General features: G+C 40.9%; 1 protein-coding gene across 3 annotated transcripts in view; it reads left to right on the forward strand.

Annotated features, from left to right (window-relative positions):
- Window positions 1-4244: 4244 nt before the first annotated feature.
- FAM124A (family with sequence similarity 124 member A) overlaps window positions 4245-23458 on the forward strand; it is a 56365-nt gene continuing 37151 nt past the window's right edge. For 2 of the 3 annotated variants that reach the window (XM_050331377.1, XM_050331378.1), the window contains exons 1-2: window positions 4245-4409; window positions 14197-14228. In XM_050331377.1, coding sequence (XP_050187334.1) covers window positions 4351-4409; window positions 14197-14228 — 91 coding nt within the window. In that variant the 5' untranslated portion in view covers window positions 4245-4350. The remainder of the gene's footprint in view (window positions 4410-14196; window positions 14229-23458) is intronic. The other variant, XM_050331376.1, reaches the window with a different exon arrangement.

Below are 23458 nucleotides of genomic sequence, written 5' to 3' on the forward strand. Positions count from 1 at the left end.
AAAACCTTTTCTATAAATGCCAGATTCTGTAAACTAGGAAGTTCATCACTGCAGCACCCAGAAAGTGCCACAAATGGAATCCAGAACCCTTTATTAGGGGTGAGATTCTGCCTCCAGAGTCAGGTAGCAGAGGGTGGAGACAGCATAGTTTGAAAAGTTTTAGTTGGGAATGAAAAATCCCATCCATAGACTTTGCCTGTGGTACTGATAAGCTAGGTTCTTGGTCTGTCTCTCAAAAACTAAGAGGACTCTCTAATTTATAGCATGATTCCAGAAGGAACTGCATCTATCCCCTTTCTTTTTGGAATTGCACGGAAAAAGGGAGAGATCCCAAATGCTGCATGAAAAGAACAGAATTCAGTGCTTTTCCCCGCAAGAGAGTGCCCTTATCACCAGAATTTCAGTTACATGAAAAGTGACACATTTTTCTCCTTTCTCCCTATCTTACTACACTCTTTCGCTCACATTCCATCCTCAGGCTGGTACAGGAAAGATGATACCCCAGCAGATGCAACTCAGGGAGCAGAAAAGATGTTGGAATTTGAATCCAAGTGTGGATTCATCAGGGAAACGGATGCTTTTGCTGCCTCTTCTGTTTTAGCCCACTTTTGATCCAATGTGGTTCATATTGCAGCTTTCCAATCTGCTTTTCTTCAGCCTGAGGCTGCAGCTATCACCCTCTTGCACTGTGTTCTCGGTTACTGAGACCATTATGTGATGGATGAGGAGGAGGTTCTGCTGCCTATATTTGCTTCTGCAAGGACAGAGATTACTGTAGCTGGAGGTTGCAGCTGGATGATGCTTGACTTTGCTGATACAAACTAAAATGGTTAACCTTGTGCAGTTTGCACATACAGCACCAGATACATTGGAAATTTCCTCTGAAAGGTAGATATCTCCTTAGCAGGCACTGTGTAGGACTTACCATGTAACAGATTTGAACACAGTCATAAAAATTGGCTTTACATCCTTTTTTAAGTGCCTTAAGTCCTATTTTAGATCTGACTCTAGGTAACTTGGAGTAAGAAAGCTGCCTGCAGAACTAACATTGATTTCATGTCCTCAGCATTTGGTTTTGACAACAGAGCGCTTTACTTTTTTGGCATCTTTGAAGATGTCTCCTGGTACTTATGTGTCTGAGTTCTTGTGACCACTGCCGCTAAATGAAAGACTTGAAATATTTTCACTATTATCTTTGTCTTTAAACTGACATCACAGCTTCCTAAGTATAAGAAAGTAATTAAAATGTAACTTTTTGTTTTTCAAGAAACCCTGCGGAGGACCTAATGTAAAGTACAGGTTACAGAGAAAACCTAAGGAAAGGCAAGGACTTAACACCTCATTCATTAAAATCTCTGAAATGCTTGGAATTTAATGCAGGGAAGTCTCCTTTTCACGGTAATTATGTGAAAGACCAGAATAAAACAGAGTTAAATGGGGCAAATATATAAATAAGAGAACCTACAGTTTGTGGTAGTTTTACTTACTATCTTAATTGTATATTTCCTTTGAATGTTTCTTTTTTCCTCCCTGGGACAGATGGAATAAATTAATCTTAAATGCGGCAAAAAATCTATTCCAGATCCCCTCATATGCCAGTGTTTAAACATTACTAACTAGAATAATAAAAGTCAGAGATTGAAAAGATCTATTAGCTGACCACCTAAAATTTTATATACAGAAATGTATCGATTTAACTAAACCTATTTCTAAATATTTAAGGAAGTCTGGTTACATCTTAAATCAGCTCAATGGTGGCTAGAGTCAGTTTATTTCACTTTGAAATCACTCTTAAAAGCAAATGGAAGTGACCTGTTCTTAAGCACAGTTGCACTAGCCAAATAAATGCATGTGTGTAGACTAAGGATCAGAGAGACAGCCAGGTCTGTCCAATCCTGGTAACAGAGACTATCACATACCTTCTTTGGGGGTCTTAGAGTCATCTGTGGCCATTGCAGTGGTGGAGAAGAAAATGTTTACTCAAAATAGAGGCCCAAGTTGGGAATCAAGATATACTGAATTGTTGTCTCAGTTTTGCCTCTCTGTAGCCTTGGGGAAATCTCTTAATGACATACTATGTCTGAAAACACACTAATGCCTCCTACCTGAATATGATGATTCAAATATTAGCAAGCTGGGTAGACAGATATTTTGGTCCAGCACAGCATTTTGGTCCCAGTCCTAAAAGAAATTGTATGAATTTAATTTTGTGAGTAAATTGTTTTCGATGGCAGTTTACCGTTCACAAAGGATAGAAGAGTTTGTTTCCATGTGTTCTGAATTATGTAGGTGCACGTACAGGACTGTACTGTATAAGCCCTATTTATAGTCTTCTCTCCAAACTAACATTTAACAACTTGCTGGGGGAAGGATGGAAAAGAAATTGTAATGAAGGGGGCTTATTCCATACCTAAAGCTTTATATTTATGGGAACGTTAATGTGAAATCCTCCACATAAAATGAGAAATTATTTATCCACTTTACATGCATGCAAATCTAACCAGATAGTCAAAACAGATCAAATACCAACTTTCCTATGTTCTGATTTTTTTAATTCTTGATGAACTTCAAGATGATGCTGAGAGGTCATAAGACAGCACATAAGTTCAGTGTCTCTCCCGATAAAGCAGTGGAAATTCACTAGTTTCATAAAAAGCACTTTGGAGTTTAGTACTCACTTGTTGTTCCTACAATACATCAACAACACCTTTACAGTTCTTTGCAAGGTGTTTTCTTTTCCTTTGATTTCACAATGGTCCTTCTCATATCCAGATTATTTTAGAGAACTGGGACCATACACTATTAGAGAAAACAGTAGCATGAATTACACCCAGCCTGTTAAACAATGCTAGATGTCAATATTTGTGATACTATATACAGCTGGCAAGCTTGAAATGAGGGGAGAAATATCAATGTCATGCAATGTAGAGATTTATATATAAGCACTGGTAGCAAACTAAACCAGTTTAGCACTTCTTATGCCAACGAAAGATTGTTTTGTGTGGTATATTTTTATATTCTGGTCGATTTTATGTCTTAAATGTTGAGATTTTCACTAGTTTGCTTCCTTCTTGTAGGACACAAATAAGAAAAGGTAGAAGAAAATAACTTTTTATTCAAAACTTCTTTTTTTTACTTCTGATCACTTTCTGCAAGTGGCCATCTCCTGCAGATGCTAGAAATTTGGTAGTTGTTAGAGATTTTTGAAGAGAAAATTCCAATTCATCAAAGTATTTTCCACAACACATTAATGGAAGAGATTTCCACTTGTGGGGTAGATTTAATTGTCACACAATATCTAGATTGTAGGGAACACAGAGCACTCCATGACAGTTTTGTGCTAGAAGCTGATTCAGAAGAGACAGAGAGCTGGTATCCCAGCTCGGAGAGACAAGGTAACAAATCAGTTCTGCCTCTTGCTCTTGTAAAATCTGCCACAGTCTGAATGAGTGGATTAAGGGAAGACTAGTTGTTGTGGTTTTTTTCTTTAGCTGAGCAATATACTGTTTTACACCTAATTGGGTGGATATTTGCATTTTTGCAAGTGATGGAGAAAGAGAGGTGTTCACCTCCAAATAAAAACAAGCAGGCATGCACAACATGAACAGAGTATGGGAGCTCACCCACAACTTTTGCCTGAACTCTCATGTTATTGACAATACCAGTCAGCTTTCCTACTTAACATGTCTTCACAGGCAGCATTCAGAATGCTCCTTTTGCATCATTACAGAAATTCTCATGTGATTGGAAAACCATCCCCTGCCCGGTTTTGTGTGTAATTTCAAAATTATTGTATTCGATGTAATGAGCAAGTGCCAGGCAGCACTGAGGGAGAGAGACTGGAGAAAGCTCAGCACAGTGAAAGACTTCAAATCAAAAGGCCGTAACAGCGAAATGGTCCAAAACCACATGAGTACTGAGGACGTCCGTAAGCCCATCAGACTCTCTTAACTTGCACCGAATATGGGGCGCCGCACCTTTAGCGCGTGGAAACACGAAAGTGACAGAGTGGAGGTGTTGAAGCGGTTTCTGAAATATGAGCCCCTAACCCCCGTGCCCGCGCGTGAATGGAAGGTCTCCTCTGCGGGCCCGGGCTGTTGCGAGGGGAGCGGGCGAGGCGGGCGGTCCCTTCCCGTCGGAGCGGGCGGCGGGAGGGCGGTGGCAGCGGGGCGGGGAAGGGGAGGCCGGGCCGGAGGAGCGGCCCCGACTCCCGGGCGGGCGGGCCGGCCGGTGTCGGCGGCGGGCGCTGCCTCCCGCACTCGGCGAGCGGCGGCGGCAGAGGCGGTGGCGGCAGCCCCCGCTCCCAGCGGGAGGGCGGGCTGGAGCCCTCCCCACCGTGCCGCCGCCGCCATGGAGAAACAGCCCAGCGGCGAGGACGACTGCGTGGACTCGGGAGCGGAGACGGGCGGGTGAGTGGGGCAGTCGCACCTGCCCCCGGCCGGGGGCGCGGCGGGGCTCCGGCGCAGGCTGCGGGGCTGCACTTGTTGCGGCGGCCGCCGCTGAGCGCGTCCCGGCAGCGGCGGGGCTGGGGCGGCGAGTTCCGAGTGCCCGGCACGGCTGTCCCCCTACAGCGGGGGCCGGCGCATCGGCACCATCCCGCTCGGCGCCGGGTCTCCTTGCCTTTCCTCTCCTCTCCTCTTCCCGTCCCGGGGCTGGGGGTCAGCTGTGACCCCGCGGGGAGCGCGCCTGGCGCGGGGCATCACCCTGCTGGGGCAGCCCCGGGGATTCACGTACGCCTTCGGTGGAGGTCCCCACCGCCCTCCTGCTACACGTGGGGAGGAAGACGTGAAAAGATCGTGGCCACGGGCTTTAAGTTTGAGCTCCAAAGCACGTTGTGCTGCCTCAGCGGTGGGGCCCAGCGGGCTCTAGACACGTGGGTTAGGGCTTGGTGCCCCCCCATCCTCGTATCCTAGGGATAGTGCGGCTGAGGATAGTCTGGAAGCATGCCCAGGTACCTGTACTGTCCTTCAGGCAGTGACACCCAGACAGCATTAGGCAGAGAGAGCTGACTCCTTAAAAGGACTATTAGAGAACCACCTAAAAAACAAGTTAGATTTGTAGGCTTCCTGAAATTGAGTTGCTTCTGTCATGATACTCATCATGATACTTTTCACGATACTCAGAATGGTAGCCTATGAAGTGCTGTAAACTTTGCTTATAGCGTCATATCAGAATCAAGGAGACAGACTTTTTTTTTATGACTTCATGACCCTACTGTCAGAGATGTGCTATGTTTGTTAGTTGGATTGCTTCTCCTAAGTTCATGTAGCTGCAAGCGTAATCCACGGGGTCTGCTATTGAGCTCACACCTTCAGCCCGTCTCTGCTGGAGAAAGAGGAAAGTGCTTTCCAGCCTGTCCTACGTGCTGCTGTCATGGCATCTTATCAGGAATGGCAACAAGCTTTTGCTCCTTCTCTGGCTCCACATGGGCAAAAGAAGGTTGCATGCTCATGTTAAGGTTGTTCTTTCCTGCATCTTCATTCTCTTCCCTTCTTGCTATCCCAGCTTCTTGTCTAATGTATCTCTTTTGACCTCTTGTCTGACTGTTGCAAAACTGTAAAGCTGATTCTTTTCACAGTGGTGTCAGGAGCACAGTACCAAAACCGAACTAGCAGTATTACAAATTAAAAACAAAAAGGTGAAAATTGAATGTGGTAATCTTTTTCATATATCCAGTTTTTAATTCTTTTTTTTTTTTTTTTAAATCTCTTCTGTGGTCTGAGAAGTTAAGGACTTTTTCTCTAACCTTCTATTGTGGGCACACCTAATGGTGAAAGTCACGTGACATGAACTTAAAGAAAAAAATCCATGCCTCGTTTCCAGATATGATTAGTCCCCTTTGGGGAACCTGAGTAAAAGGAAGAGAAAGTAATCAGTGAATTCATGACTGGTTCAAAGCTCAAAAAGCTCTTATGGGTCAAGTCACTCTTAATTTGCTGTGTTTATCTGAAATAGAAAAACCTGGGTTGCCTTGGGACAGGCACTTGGAAAGATTTGACCCAGCTGGTAACATTAGCCTTTAGACCTCAGTGGCCAGCATGACAGCTGCTTGTGCCTGGTGTTGATGAGATGCTAAAGCTGATGATTTTATGGAGCATCTCTGTCCCATGCTTGTCACTGGAAACTGGAAGTTGGTGTTAAAGTCTGTCTGAGGAATTTGAACAATGACATGCGGTAATTAATAATTGCAGTGCTTTGCAGTGACGTTTATTTTGAAAAGCAATGGATCTCTGCATTTCAATTATTATTTTTAGTTCTGTTTAGCAGCTATTTAACTCTGATAAACATGTCATGTATGTCTCTTTCACAATGTTTATATTTCAGCTTTCTCACCAAACCAACTGTTCACAGCACTTGCTTTTCCCTCCTACCAGGAGATCTGCTATTTCCTTTGTCTCAGTCCCATCACAGCTATTGCTCAATTGAGCTACTTTACTTTTTCTCCAGTTACTCAATGGTTAAAAAAACCCAAAACCAAACCAAACAAACAAACAAAAACCCAAACAAGTACCTGTTTTGAAGTTCAGCTCTCATACTCTGAAAGTATAAGGAGAAACAACCGTCAGAGTAATTCAGTAACAGTTTTGTGTCGAGTGGTCCCTCTCTGCCACTCAGGGAACAATAGTGGATAGTGACTCTAGTAAATCCAGGCGCTGCAAGCCCTTGTCATTTCAATGATTACATGTAATGATGTGTGAGCTCTTATATGGAGCCTGTACTGCTGAAGCTGCTTACAGCAGCTAACGAATTGAACACATCAAGTACTCCACAGGGCATATGTTGCTTAGGGTTTTGTTGTGGCTGCCAGCCACAAAAGCAGGCAAAACTCTGTGCTAAAGGCAAGATCAATTACAATTTGAAGACTTCATTTTCCTCATCCGTTGGAAAACATGTTCCTCCTACTGCATTTGCCTTGGTAAATAGGGTTGGCAAAGAGTCTGATGAACAAAAATAGCATATTTTCAGTTCCTGAATCCAATAAGAATGGATTGAGCTGGTGTTGCCAAGTACCTAAATAAAGGGTGTAGAACATATAAGCCAATTAGTTTATATTGGCTGTTTATTAATGAGATTTGAAATTGTTTGTCCATCCTTGGCCTGAGAGATTCTGCCTGTAGAAATTGTGTCTTCTTGGGAAACATATTTTGGGGGGTTTTAGTATAAAAACCTAATTTCATTTGCTACTGAAAACTTTTAGCCCAGAAGTACGGGTGATACTTACTCTGGTAATAATTTTAGTAGTGGATTTGTATTATAAAACCTGACATTTTTGGAGGAGTAGAATAGTCTTTCTTTGGACTTTTATTAGAAAGTGAACAGAGAGGAAAAACAAGTGGAAGAGAGATATTGAAGGGAGGAGAAATATGTAAGTTTACAGAATTGTAGTTAACTGGGAAAGAAAACCAAACAAGCGAGAAAAAATAATACTAAGTTCCTTAAAATTAAGTTTTGAGAAGTTGTAACTTTTAATTTATTTGAATTTGCAACTTTTCCACTTATATTTCCATTACTCTTTGGTAACAGTTAATACTCATGGTGCATGTTGCCTCCTTTACATTTGCTTCTGTGTTTCTATTCCTCAAATTAATTTTGCAGAGATTATGTTTAATTTTTGGCTGGGCTATGTTTGCTTGTTGGTTTTCCTTCTGGCTCTCACTAGCTGTATGTGTGTGATCCTGGCCAAATTGCAAATTATTTGAGCCTCTGTTAACTTATCTTTTAAGCAGATTTAAAAAAAATTGTATTTGTTGCAGCTCTGTAAAATGTGTGAGATTCTAAAGTAGAAAACACAATTGTTAATAGAAGACAAGGAAGCTTATATTAAAAAAAAGGTTGTTTCTTACTTAAAGGTAAAAATACTAAGAGTATTGTGATTCATGGGTGTCCTCAGTCAGAATGGGTTAATTAAATTATCAAATGAATAGTGGAATGGTTGAGGTGAGAGATTGTTTTCATGTCTCGTGTTTCTAGCTGAAAGGGATTCAACACTTATGACCTTGTCATCTGTATGGTAGTCCTTCAAAATGACATGTCAGTCTCTTGTCACATATTTCATCCATCTATGAGAAACTCTCAGGAACACAAACCAAGGCCCATTTTTTTAAGGCCTATTTTTACCTTGGGGCTTCTTTTGATTTTGCTGAGATTTTCACTTTACATAGGCACATCAGTCCAGATATGTCATGGTACTCAACTTGTCTCTGATTTGACATTGGGATAATGTAAAGTTGAGCTGCTTGTCACAAATTTGGGTTGAAGCACCATATCTAACCAGATTTAGTCACTGGAGTGAAGCTGTTTGGTTGAACCTCAGGGCAGGCATACCTGCTAGTGCCTGGTACTGGGGCTAAGCACTGAAAATAAGGCTGAAACAGACTTTAAATCACATTCTGGTGGCCACGAGCTCTGTGCTGACACCCTGATGGCTAGGTCCCAGCAAGCAGTGAGGTTCACTGCAGTGGTGTGAATGTCTGACGTTTGGGATAAATCAGGCTGCTTCTGTTGCTAATTAAGAGAACCAGGACCTCAGGAAGATGACTGACCCTGGCTTTGAATGTGTGGATACATGACACCTGACTGTCCCGCTGGGAGTGCTCTGTGAATAAGTGGTGAGCACAGTGTGCAGGCAGGTGTATTCACTAAAGCACAGAGTGGTCTTGCCTCATCAGGTGCTTTTTGGAAGATTACAACCAACCTTTCATTCTTATATGATGATGATGATGTCTCTCATGTGGGGTCGCAAACACTACTGTTGGTAATAAGCTTCTGAGTGTAGTGATTAGAGCTGCATGATGGGAATCTGTCATCTAACTTTATCATTCTACTAGAAATCTAGAGCAAGGATTTTGAGACAAGTGACTCTGAGTTATTCCGTTTCAGTCATCTTGATTACATGAGTAGAAGTACAGTGAAAGTGACAGATTTGCATCGGACTGGTATTAGTGAAGTGGATTGTAATCTGATCAATAGGAATTCGGTGAGAAGAAACCCAGGACAGAGCTACAAAGTCAAATCTTCTAACTTGTGCATGGGGCTTTAACTGCTATAAAATACTCCCATGTGCCCCATGGAGCACTTTCTGAGGGAGGGAAGGCAAAGAAGCTGTTAAACACAGCTCTTAATATGTAACAGTGAAATCTGCAACAGCTCTATGAAGAGAAGGCATGGGAAACGTGAATCAAGCAGATGCTGTTCCATCAATCCTAGGCAAGTGAAGGATGCAGGCAGCAAAAGAGATTGTAAACTTTCAATTAGTTTGTTTTAGAGGGATGGGATTAGAAGCCCTGGTAATGGAGACCATGGGCATATTGGGCTGTAGTATTATGTAAGAAATGCTGCACGGCTCAGAAGCCTTAGTTCCAGCCATGACAGTGCATTAAACAGCATGTAGGGGTGTCTCTGAGCACCAGGACAGAATTGTCCATGCTTACAATTGTCCATACTTAAAATTGTCCATACTTAAAATGGTTGATGGCATCATTTTAGATGGGGCCATCTAGCTCTCTCCCATGTCATTCCTGGGTATGTTTTACCATGGGCCAGGGACTTGTTTTGCCACCTTACCATGGTTCAGGGATCATTCCCAGCAGGCCACTCACCAGTATGTTTTGGAAGGCAAGAGGTTTTAATGGTACAGGTGCAGACTGTTTCATGGCAGTTGGCCTCGATCCCAGACAGTTCTCTTGGGAATGTTTGTTTATTACCGTCGCTATCAGTGCTGTATCTGTGTTAACGTGATGCTGTGCCACAGCTGATCAGTGTGCCAAAGGAACCCAAGCACAGAGCAATGCTGGTGTAGCTGCATTGCTTGTGTGATTCATAGCTGTAATATAGCCATGCTTCTTACCCAAAGAAATAGTGTTTTCATATACCACACTCAATAACTGCAAGCTGCACTAGCAGCTACTTGCTGGTATTCCCCAGGATGTTTCTCTGTATCACAAATCAGCAACGAGCAATGCACATAGATCTCAGAGGATTGCTTGGGATCTTTTGTGCTTCTGGTGCTATTACTCTCTCTGATAGCACACAGTTGTGATCCTTCAATGGCACTAATGGGTATCAAGGTCCAACCTTTATCTCAAGCTTCTACATTCCTATTTTTATGTCTCTTGACATCTTCATAGCTCCTCTTTGCTGGTGGACTGATCATTGAGGACAAATTCTTTGAAGACTGGTGTGTTTTTTGACTGATCAATGAGCCTTCCTTTTCAGTACCTCACACTGTTTCAATACCCATTTTGATAATTTTTTTTTCTCATTATGTGCCTATAAAAAGAATAGTTCTCTATTTGTTCAGTTTCTGTCCTGAATGTCTCTTTCCTTTTATTTATAATCTAACATCTCTCAGAGGAAATAGCTTGCTGCAAGACCATATAATTAGCCTGGAACCTCTGAGCCCCAGTATAGCCCCCATCTGTCACCATTAAAGCCCAAGAGTGTTTTACTCTAAAGTTATCCTAATGGGAAATTCCTCTTCCAAGGGAACTGGTAGGAGCTGATACTTGGGATGTTTAAACAGGAATGGAAAGAACAGAAAGGAGCAAAGTCGTTTGATGTCCAGAGAGCCTATATGCCCCAGGAGCTGTTTGTTTCAGTACTTAATTTTTCTAATATATGGCTTTGTCAAAGGGAATGCTTGTTGTGTGTACCAGTCTGAAAAGCTTAAAAGACTTATACTAACTTCAGAAAAAAAAAATATTTTGTAAGCCACGAATCTGAATGATTTGTGCTAATGTTTTGAAAATATTAAGGATTTTACTAGCAGTGTTATTTTTGTTCTCAAGGACTAGATACAAAACAAAGAAGGGAGTTGGAGGGAGGACAAAAGGTGATTCACAGTCCTGGGAGCCCACACAGAGACTCATACTCATCCCATTTGGTTTTAGACATGTGACCAATGGTACAACATTAGAAATGTTGTTTTTGTAGGCTTCTTCACTAGACACAGTTAGGGAGACACAGACTTCAGACCTCTCTTTTTATTGACAATAGAGGTAGCTTAGTGAGGGTGCAGTCCTCGTTTTGGTATCTGAGGTTGACATACGCCTTTGAGCTTAATTATCCGGTTTTTTTAATTATGTGTATGTCAGTTATGCAACAAACATGAATTAAATATTAGGTTAAACAATATTAGAATTACAAAAAAACAAACAAACAAACAATACAATTCTGAAGCCTATTAAAATGTGTCTATGCAATTAGTCTCCAAGCACACTATTGTCTCCTCCTTTCTCATTCCCCATCTTTTTATTTTTCCTCTTGTCTCATTTTTCAAGTCCTGCTTGTAAGGACTGCTTCTCCCTCAGTTCAGGACTCATTAGTTCTCCATGTCCTATAATATGCCTGCAGCACTTTGGGGTAATAAAATAACAGTGTGAAGTAATAGAATGCTGCTACCACTTGCAGTAAGCAAAAGGCAAAATGTTGTCTCACTTCTATCTGAAATACAAGCGGTGCAGACTCGTTTTGAATTAGCTGCCAACTGCTGAACACGGATACACTGAAGGACAGCCCCAGGCTGTTTTCAAACAGAAGTGCAGAGTAAATGAATCCTTGCTTGGGATGCTTGGAGGCAGCTGGATGCATATTGCTTGCCTCTGGGCTTATGAGGAGTGACACGTTACACAGTTTTCACACCCTTCCAAATATGCATGGTGCCAAATGACACTGACGTGACTTGCTGCTGAAAATACTGTGCAGTTTTATGGCCTGCACAGCACCTTAGCCAGCTCTTGCGATCACTTCCCCTTGGTCCCTGCCCAGAGCTGGACCAGTGATGCATGTACATTGCCCAGCAGTAGGAAGAAGGTCTCCATCTCTGCTCATGTTGATGTGTTAAAAAGATAAATTACTCGTTGGTAGAATTGTGCTGTTAAGGTTTGGAGCCTGACATACTTCAATGATCTCCGACCTAGAAGGTCAGCAAAGCTTGGGGAGAGGGATTTACTGCTGATAGTGGGCACAAAGAATGCGGAATTTGTGGGCCACAAGGACATTTGGCAGAACTCCCAAGATGAGGATGAATCTAACAAAGCGAACTCAGCAACTGTGCAGAAATGAGGAGATTGTGGCCAGCAACTCACAGCCCAGTGAGTCCAGAAACCCACCAACTCAAGAGAAAAACTGAGCCTGTGGACTAATTAGCATGAGATGTGAGAGAACCATTAAACAATAGAAGGTAGAACACTAATCAATAAAGGAACTCTGTGACTTGTAGCCAGTGAACAGTGATTTCTTTGTTTACTACAATGTATAAATGGTGTAAAGTTTTGGTGATGGGGGAGCCAGCCCCCTGTGGGTTACCACCAGCTGCTACTTTGTGCAAATGAGAAGAAATGGAAATACCTTGTCTTTGTGTGTAAATTGGTGCTGCACACCGGGCAGCAAGCCTGCATTTGGGCCAACAATGTTATTACTGCCTCTGCCTTTCCCAGCTACACCAGGGTCCTGGAGGCTATTGGTTGAGGGGAAGCACTTTATTCATGGAGAAGGTGCTATGTAACAGGTAGTCATAGGTGACTGATAGTGGCTACTAATGGCCTAATCCTGTGGTCTCTGCCAGCGTGGCAAAGATGTTTGCTTGCTCCCTGGCATTATCAAAGTGGCTGGGGGTACAGGATTAGCAAAGGAGAGTAAGCGAGGGAGAGCTGCAAGCCCCCATCAGCAACTCTCTCCCCAGCATTGCCCATATCTTTTCCAAAAGTTAGGATAACCTCGTAGTACTTGATGGTATTAGTGGACCTTTTTTCATGGGTATTGTGAAAAATTCAGATTGTATCATCTTTCACTGATGCAGCAGGCTTGGCAAAAAGACTTGGGGGTAGTTCCTCATGGTCTTTCTCACGTAAACCAGCAGTCTTGGCATCTGATCTGTGGAATACTGAGTGCTAAGCACAGAGCTGTGAAATATGGGGATGACTGTAATTGCTTTGTTTCTTCTGCAGGGATGTGTCCATATTAAAATCAAACCCAGGTACTATAGATATGTGGGAATGATTGCACTTTATTCTCTTGGATGCCTGAGAGGCTAGAGCGTAAACGTATCCTAAGAATATGCTTAGATGGTATCCACACAAATACCTTAGAAGTCACGCTCCTATGGTTTCTTTAAGTTAAAGAAATGTTGTAAACTTACTGCAACTATTATGTAAAAACAAGCATTTAGGTTTGAATCCAAGAACTGTGTTACAGCTCCCTGAGCACTTTAACTATTATTTTCAGGGCACTGCAGGGAATAAGTGTGAAATGTTAATTTTGACTGAGTGCTCTGGAAAGTGGGGTCTGTTCTGGGAACCCAGCAAGTGGGAGGTTGGAGGCTTTGTGACTGTGAACTCCAAACCCAAACACCCAGAAGTTATAGGTAGGGTCTCAGAAGTGGATTTTTTTTATTTGTGGTGGTTTGTTTTGTTTTGTTTTGTTTAGTATTCAGTGATGGTGTATTTTCTTTACATTTAGTGTTTCTGAATCTTCAGGACATAAATGGGCTATGTTTTAATCAGCCCAGAATGGGGTTTTCAGGAGATTGGGCTTAATGCATCTGAAAAATTAATTGCACTGTTGCTCAGAATACTTAACTGCTCTAACTTTCTCATGGGTAATCCAGGAGGCACTGAACTATAACCAATGGACTTATAGTTTTATTGAGAGATGTCTTGAGGAGGAAAATGGTTTCCTAAAGCAAAAAGCTTTGTCATCTAAATGTTTGTATTTTGGCACTCTTTTTTTTTTTCTTCTTCCCTGCCCTTTGTGGCCAAAGAACTATAAAAATTCTGCTCTTCAAATGCAGTTCTCAAAAAAAAAAAAAAGAAAAAAAAAATCTACGAAGCTGCATTTAGAGATCATTTAGAGCTGAGTCAAAGTCTAGTAGGACTTCTAGTCCTGACCTGTGTCTGAAGCAGACTATTTTTTCCTTATAGAGAGCCTTCTGAGCTTTAATACCTAAAGTTAGGTAGCATGAATGCCCTGGATAAAACCCTAATTGCTTTACTCACTTTGCTTACATGTCAAAATTCATGTGAGATGCCAGTTTTTCTGAATCAGTGTTCATAACTTGTTCCAATTATTCTCTCAACACAAAAATAATGCCAAATAGGCATTAAATTGTTTTAATATACAGTGTATGTTATATTTGGTAATTTTTTTCATGATCTCTTTTCCGTGTAATAAATTCTAACTAAAATCATTGTCTTGCAGGTCTGAGTACAGCCGTATGTCCTCTACCAGCAGTGAGTATAACTTTGATTGATTTTTTTTTTTAAAGCAGATTCTTGTATTTTCTATTTTCCTGCTTGCTTAATATTTATTGACATCAGCTTGATGTTATTGATAGAGTTCACTTTGACACAGTAAAGCCCCATTCCTCCTCTTCTTGGATCTATGTCTAGAAACAGCTTAGAAAATTAAACTGATGAAATATTTATGACCAAAATACAAGCCATGGGTAAAATCATAAATATTGGAGCTCACAAGTATGCAAGGCAAAATGAGAACAAAACCTGTAGACACTGCGTGGCCAGTATGAATGGGCCCTTCGTCCAAAGGGGTTTGCAGTGATCAATGTCATTAGAGCTGGGGAATGCAGGAATACTTGAATTATTGTAAGCTGATGCCAGTGAAGCACTTCAGAGCAAGTTTTTTTTGATTTCAAAGATGGTAGATGCTCTAGTAAGTGTCACAGTCTTTCTAGGTATTTACAATAGCCAGTTGAATTTCAAGTTATCCAACTGATAAAAGACAAATTCTGGTGTCTGGATTTTATTTTTTTTTAAATTTAATTTTCACCAATGCAAAATGATGATTTTTTTTTTTTTTTTTAAGGAACAAGTAGCACTTTTTCAGTCCTCTTCACTCCAACTATTTCCTTAGTTGTAGGACATACTGCATCCTCAGAGCTTTGAAATGCAGTAATGCTTATTCATGCATTGCTATTAGTACCTCTGTCTTGTCAAAGTGCAAAGTGATGCCTGTCTCCCTGATTTACACATAGACATGAGCTTTATTTATGCTAAGCAAGCACATAAAAAATTCATAGCTGACAAATTGTGTTTTGTAATCTGGATCTTTAGGAACCACATGAAAATCAGAGAGGAAGAAAGCTGTCAGTTTTTTCTCATTTACACATTCTGGCTGAAGATGGAGAGGGTTATTTTCTATCTCCCATGGTCTTCAGTGAAGGGCTTTTATTGATTTCAACAGAAGCTGGATGAGGCAGTTTTTGTAATGTCTGGCTCACAAGCTGATGTGACTAGCAGGGAACTTGCTGTCTCTCCTCCATCTGTTCTGTGTGTGTGTGAGAAAAAGAGAATTTAGTACAGCTTTTTCCTAAATTCTGTTATTTAAATAGATTTCTGGATTCACACTGTCAGACAAATTTTTTTAAATTATTGGAAGGAAAAATCCAGGCAATCAACTTCTCATGATAGTAAAAGCGTATTGGATTTGATTGGTTACACCAAATGTGTGCCCCACCACTGCCTCAGCTCACAATTCCAGGTAATGGGTTGGGGAATATGCTGCCAACTTCCTCCTCTTTTTGGGTGGTGACTCAATTATTTGGCTAGTGGAGGCAGGTTAGTTTAGAATACAACTTGTAAGTAAAGTGTTTCTCATCTAAAAATTTGGTTTGGATCCCTTACCAACTTTGCATGACTACTGCACATTTACAAATAAATGTAACAAATTAGATTTTTAAGTCTTTGTTTTTATTAAATGAGCTGTTCTAAGGGGAATTTTTTGTTGTGTGGCAGCTACAGTGTGTCATGTTAACTGCAGTCACCTCAGTGTCTTGCTGACCACGCTGTCCAGTGTATGTCCAGGGGATTGCAGATGTATTTCAACACCCATAATTTGTCAGTACAAGAAGATATTATCATTCCAGCAAAGAGACACAAGTTCAGGAGGCAGGACGGTCTGCTTCTTTCTCTTTTCTGCTTCCAATGCAAATTATACAGCTTCACAAGTAACATTATTTAACTCTGCATTTAGGGTTGGTTTGGTCAGACATTGCAAGAGTAACAGAAACAGTTATATAAAAGAATTTCAGTGAAATAGAAATACTTTAGTGTCAGAGACTGGTAGTCAGTGGGTACATAATGCATTTGAAGAACAGATTATTGGGGAAGAGAGAGCGGGAACGGAAGGTGATTTGGACCTTTTAATTTCTGTGGGGAAAAAGATTCAACAAGTGATATAACTCTCACTGCAGAAAGCAGTCTAATCAATGATGATGTTAGGCCCTAACCATAACACAAAGTAAACTCTTGAAAATTAAGAAGCAAATAATCTCAGTTACCTATAGCTGCTTCATCTGAAGCTCCTGTTCTAATGAAGTGGAGTTTATCTAAACCAGAAGAATTATAAGCTAAGTTGGTTTTATGGGGGTCTTTCTAGATGAACTTCACTGGACAACAGTTTCCTGCAGATGTGACAAGAAAAGGTTAAGAAAGATTTAGCAGGTGAATTAACTACAGTAGCTGAGCAAACTGCAGGACTTTGCACCAATGCAAAGGTGTACAGTAACCCTACACCCCTCTAAATTAGAAGTAGAATCTCGTTGACTGCTATACAGCAGCAGAGGAATCATTCCGTATATGTGTTTATTTCTAGTACTTTTTTTCCCTGAGCGTATGGCAGCAGTTATCATGCATTACTTCAGCAGTTCAAAGCCCTGCCTGGTGGATTAGTTGGACCTTGGGTCTATGCAATGTCTCACTTTTCTTCTTTACCTCTGTGTCCCAGCTTCAAATAATCAAAAAATGCTTTTTTACTGTCAGCATTCATCTAGCATTTGTGGTTTTGTACAGCAAGTAATTTGGGAAAGAGTATCAAATTTTTCAGAATGTGGGTTTTTCTGCAAGAAAATGCAGCAGCTATTTGTTTTGCGGACTCTGACTGTTGTCAAGGTGACTGTGTGCCACTTTGCCTTTTCTTATTGAGTAGAGCCAAAAGGCCACGCAAACCTGTCTGTTGGATGCTGCATTTTGAAGTATTACAGCTTTCAAAGGTTCAGCAGTGTGATTTCAGTGAAGAAAAATGCTGATAATTTTTTTCTGAATTCTGGTGTGTATAGTCATTTTTCCCTTTGTTCTTTAGGAGGAAGTGGGCTTTGTCTTGTTAAGATGTTTTGCATATTGGTATGCTCTTCATTAATCTACGAAATGTATTAACCTTCTTTTTGCTCATATTTTTAATTACCTTTTCAATTATAGTTTTCAATTACCATTAGGGATCTCTAACGTTATATGAGGGAGAATTGCGCTAGGCACTTTACACCCACAAATGAGACCTTTACCCAAAGTACTTAATACCAAAATATAAGGACCATAGGTGGCATATGGATACAGACAGTTGGAATCACAAAGAAATAATTAATTAGTGTTGGTTTGCACAATAAGCAACAGTCTCTGTACATCATCATTTTAATTATTTTCTGATTGCTTTGAGCTATGTGTTTCAGGGATGATTTTCAACTAGGGAGAAGGAATTTTGATGGGGGCTGCTTATTACCTCCTCTTCATAATCTTTGCATTTATGATAATAGCTCTTCAGAAAGACCCAAACCAGAAGTGGACATTTTGAAGAAAGACTTTTGTGATTTGTAACATTCACAAAGGATGAGAGGAAATGGCCTCAAATTACACCAGGGGAAGTTTATGTTAGATAAAGATATTAGATATTAGGAAAAAATTTCTTCACTGAAAGTGCAGTCAGGCATTGGAACAGGCTGCTCAGGAAAGTGGTGGGGTCACCGTCCCTGGAAGTATTCAAAAGATGCGTGGATGTGACACTTGGGAACGTGGTTTAGTGAAGGACTTGGCACTGCTGATCTAAGAGGTATTTTCCAACCTTAGTGATTCTGTGATTTGAAGTATTCCATACCTAATCAGCTCTGGAGCCGTACAACCAGGTTGTCTTAGAAATAATTGTGGAATTCAGCGTTTTGGTTTTGTTTGTTTGTTTGTTTTTAGCTAGGCACTGAGGTAGCTGCCTGGATACGTATTTGTACTGCTCCAGCTAAGTTGGTAAATAAAACATAAAAATGGTCCTTTGTGGAAAAGTTTAGAGTATTTGAGATAGCAAAACCCTGTAGCACACATTAGTTCATGTTGTGCTTCTCAATGAGGTAAAGGGCTCACTCACCTTCTTTGCAGTTGGAAGGCTGGTAACTCACCTTCCTCTCTTCCCCTGCTTTTCTTTCAGCACCTAGGAAACAACTGAGACCTTTTGGGGTGTTTTTTGGTTGTTCATATTCTTTAGTGGTAAACCTGAGGGGGGATATTAAAATTTTATTTCCATGTTGCACATACCCAAGTTTCTAACCCATGGAATTTCACCCACTTTTCGGTTCTAAAAGTTAAGCACAAGAAAGTTTGTTTTGGCAGATTTAAGATATATGGGGTACTGAGCATGGTTTTTTTTTAATAAATTTTTGGTTTGATATTCTGTTCCTATACTAGTATAAATTCAGATCTTTGTTTTGGGTTTTAGTCAATATTTGGTCAACATTATGTCAGTGTCATCTGCATCAGCTCCCTCGGTGTGACCCTGTGGGAAGTCCACACTGTAGCAGGTTCCTGCTAGAACCTGCAGACCTCTGGAGAGAGGAACAAACCCACACTGGAGCAGGTTTGCAGGCAGGACTTGTGACCCTGTGGGGAACCCACACTGAAGTAGTGGGTTCCTGAAGGATTGCACCCCATGAAAAGGGACCCACATTGGAGCAGTTCATGAAGAACTTCAGCCTGTGGGAAGGACTCATGTTGGAGAAGTTAATGTAGGACTGTCTCCTATGGGAGGGACCCCGTACTGGAGCAGGGGAAGGACTCCTTTTCCTGAGGAGGAAGCAGTGGCAGAAACAATGTGTTGAACTGACTGTAAGCCCCGTTCCCCATCCCTCTGTGCCACTGGAGGAGAGAAGGTAGAGAATGGGGAATAAAGTTAAGCCCAGGAAGGAGGGAGGAGTGAGGGAAAGGTGTTCTTAAGATTTGTTTTACTTCTCATTATCCTACTTTGATTTAGATTGGTAATAAATTCAACCAGTTTCCCAAAATCAAGTCTGTTTTGCTCATGACAGTAATTGGTGACTGATCTCTCCCTATCCTTAAGTCATAAACCTTTCACTGTATTTTCTCTCCTCTGCCGAACTGAGGAGGGGAGTGACAGAGTGGCTTTGGTGGGTACCCACTGTCCAGCCAGTGTCAAACCACCACAAGATGCCTTGTAACAACAGCATACAGGGAGGGAAATGGCTTCCTTTTACTTTTGTATCATTTCAAAATCTGTCTGTCTTCAATGAACTGTTAAAGATGATGAAAACTAACCAGAAGCAGGAAGAGGAGCGCGTTTGATTTGGGCTTTGAAAGTCTGTCACAAAGCTTGAATTTCATAATATAGTTGCCTACTTTAATTTAGGTTAGTTCTAACTGATTCTGATCCAGGTACTGATGGACTGGGTATTTTCTAAGTCTGTTTTTCCAAACAATGTAATTTAATGAGTATAAGGATATAATTATGTTCTTTTATTGCTATGCAAAGATATACTGTACTCTGTATTGTTTTTTATTTCCATAGAGAACTGAGATGCTTTTACAATGGCTGGCAATGAGCTGTATTAAATACAATTGTAAAAACCAATTTACAGTGGGCTTGGCAGCATTATGCTGTATTTCCAGAAGGTGTTATTATAAAAGAAAGACTAATTAAAGTATGAGGAAATATTCAAGAGGGAATTGGACTCAAATCATGTAGAGTCTTAGCCTGTAGCATCTGTCAATGTTGCAAATTCAGGTGCTCTATATAGTAGTGAAATCTGAAGTGTCAGCTCCTGTGGAAAATATATCTGAAAAATAAAATACATCTTCTGCATATCTTGCCTGGCCTGTGTTATACTGCTAGGTGTAAAGAGCAATGCTGCTTCCCACTACGTCTGGGTGAAGAAGGAAAATGTAATTGTTGCACACCACTTAGCAGTCTTTGGCTGAGCAAGACGTGTTTATGTAGCTGATTGTCATCAAATTCCGCCATGGTGAAGGACCAAATGCTTGCATACAGGATAGAAAAGTATGGTACTGAATCATGGAAAATTAAGATTGGAAGGGACCTTTGGAGGTCAGGCACAATCACGTGTAAGGACACGCACAAAAGAATGTGTAACTTGAAATCAGACCTAGATTTGATTTTTACATGCCAAGTGTGTGGCACTGACCACAACTTGCCATTCCCCTTGTAAAGACTGAAGTTCCTGTTCGAATCTGTACAGCTTGGAGTAAGCCATGTATCTCTGTTTCTTTATAATTCGGAGTTTCCCTCTTTGGGATCATTTAGCATGCACCAAGCTATGCGTGCCGTGGTTAAATTACTTCCTACTGGCTTAGTGCTAACTTGGAATTTCTGTATCAGGGGTGTAGGCGTACCCTAAACAGTTACTGGACCAGAGTTATCAAAACATTGTTTTCAGTTGTTTTGTATAGTCTTTCCTGTCCATATCCAGTCGGGGTTTTTTTCCCTGTCATATAGATATAGCAAATGAAAACTGGACTAGTTATTAAAAAAGAATAATGTGTATGGATGACAATCTGAATGTTTTTCTAGCTCCTTTTTAAAGCGCACAGTCATAATCAAAACCATATAACCAAACACATCCTCTTTTTTTATTACCAAGTATAATTCAGAAGCATAGGAAGTCATTGATTGACTGAGCTGTCGAGTGCCATACAGTTCTAGTAAAAACTTAGAGGAAATATTTCAGAGAAAGTTAAATTGGATTATTTGGTGATGTGGGTTAAATTTCCCTCTGTGGAAGTGTTATTGCTGCTGTCCCAGAAAACCACAAGGAGCTAGGCAGCCATTTAGTGGGTGTTTTACCCTGAGAAAGTGGTTGCAGGAAATCCAGGTTCAGCTGGTACAGTGATGAGAATGATCTGGAAATTGTTGCGATGTCTGTCTGAATTGTTAAAGCCCAAAGAGCGAAGCTAAAAAAATAAATCTGTCCCATGGCAACTTCTGACTCAGAGGCACTAGTTGGGGTAGAACAGGAAAAGCCATCTGAGTCACTGAGTCAAATAACAAAACACTTGTGAAGGCTGAGGCTATTAAGGCAGTTTCTACTAAATGTGCACTGTTTTGACAATGCCAACAATTAGTTTTCTCATTTTATGGCCATAGTGCATTATCGTGGTGTATTTCCTTTAATATGAACTTTTAAAAATAAATAAATAATGTTTATTTATGCAAGCTTGCTGGCGAGCTGGGGCATTTGGTAATCAGTGTATGCCACATTCTAGAGCAGTAGATGTCTTCTACCTGCCTCGTTTTTGTTGGTACAACATATTTGTTAATCAGTAGTTTAGGAAAAAAAACCTGTATCTGTGATTTCTGAAAGGTTCATGAAATATTTACCAGATCACTCCTGGCTTCCATCATATGGGACCAGGATGAGGCACCGACAAAAAAGCATGCTTTCTGTTCCTGCTACCCTTATCCATTAGATGGTGCAGGGTAGATCTTTTGAGCCACACACTGCTGTCAGCTGAAGAGGGTATGAGATTCAAGCTAATTTTCCACTACTGTCAAGTCCAAATGGGTCCTTTGCTGTAATGCTAATATTGTTTGTTGTCTACAGAGACACAAATGTGGCAATGCTTGGCCATGTCTCAGGGTTTGATCCCATATTTTCTTAGGACATGTCTAGAGTATAGATGTCTTGCTGTGGCTTCTGCCACATTTGTGCAAAAGTGCAAACTCATTAAAAGAAGAGGTCTGCCTGAAAATTAACATTTATAGCCAAAACAGTTTTCTGACTGTCACCAGAAGACACAATCCTTAATACTTCTTGTCTGAGGACTTTTCAGTATGTTCAGCAAGCTCTTTCAACTTGCATCTAGACCTGACATGTGGGAAGCACTGGAAACACTTAGCTGGGAATAGTAGGGGGAAGAGTGCCAGCATTAAAGTCTTAAATTGTTTTAAGCCCATCATAAAATCACACTCTCAGTTAACTAGAGTACATTGTGTGCGGTATGGAGCTCATTGTTGGACCGAATTTGTTAGCTGCTCAAGCATACAGTATTTTCTTGGAGTTTTTTTTAAGGCAGTGTTCTTTCTGCCCTTTTATAAAAAACATATTTTTAAGCATCTCAGCTTTACATAGGAGTCAAATTTTAAGAGAACACAACGCCTGTAATCACAGGACTTTTAAAAGGATGGTGTTGGATGCAGTTTGTACAGCTTTTGATTTACTGGTGGTTACTGATGGGAGTTTTACTACACATTGCAACACTGTACAGAATTTGGTATTTATACCAAAGATCGGTGTCTGGGTTCTTGCCAAGTACTATCTTTCCGTATCTTTCTTTAGGAAGATTTTATAGTTGGGAAGGACGTATATCTTTGCAAAACTTTACTCTTCTAAAATGGAAATCTGCAGCTGTTCGGAATACTGCTTTCTCTGTTTCAATTTCATGCCCTCTTCCCTTCCCCTCACTCCTAAAAAGTGGGGTGATTTTTTTTTTTTTAATTCTACATACAATATAAAATAACAGTAAAACAAATTAATGTCATAGTTGAGCATTTATAATTAACACACCTTCCCTATATTTCTCCACTGGACTGAATTTAGCAGCAATATAGGCTGTTACGTGAAGTCCCATGTCTTACTCTGATGGCCCAGGTGCATTGCTGCCAGCATCACCAAACTCACAGGGCAAATCCTCTGAGCAGCAGCTCAGTGCTTCAGTTCCCCACTCAGGGCTTTCTGATCGTTGTCTGAAAGACACAGAATGGCAATTGCCAGCTGTTTTCCATAGATCAGGAATACTTTTCAGGATATCAAAATAAATTTCCCTTGCTGTTTCTGTTGTGGGTATTGGGTCTCCTGTGAGAATTAATGTCTGTCTGATGAAGACATTTAGGCCCCACATGGGCAAATGGATGTAGATTGTGGCTTTTGAGTGAAGACAGCTGAAGACAGTTTGAGGATGCCAAATCATGTGAATTTGTTTTGCGGCATGGGCATTCTGAGACACCAAGACAGCTCTCAAATTGTGGCAAACTATGTGGAGGGTAAGAGAGGAAATTGCAGCAGCTTACATCCAGGAATATATCTGTAAAGGTGCATGAGTACACCGGCATTTTGGGGTTCTTACTTTTCAGCAAGTTAGCAGCTTAATCTGTGGTTGAGTGCCCTCCAGAAGATAAGTAGATGATAAGGTTGTTACCTTTTTAAATTGGAATTCTGATTATTTCTGACACTGCTGTTGCCAATGTAGCATAAGGTGCCAGCAGCATATTTTGAGACAGGAGAACACCAGACAGTAAGAATAAAGGAACTCACAGAGAAGATTGTAGCACTGGCAGAAAAATCCTCATATCTGGTGATGTTTGTGAGAAATTGCCGAGCAGTTTACTTCCTTGTAACCATGGTGTGAAAGCACCCACTGTAGGTTCCTAAGGTTATCTG

The sequence above is a fragment of the Myiozetetes cayanensis genome, unplaced genomic scaffold (genome assembly GCF_022539395.1).
Source record: "Myiozetetes cayanensis isolate MyiCay16 unplaced genomic scaffold, myiCay2020 scf5-8, whole genome shotgun sequence".
Taxonomy (NCBI): Eukaryota; Metazoa; Chordata; class Aves; order Passeriformes; family Tyrannidae; genus Myiozetetes; species Myiozetetes cayanensis.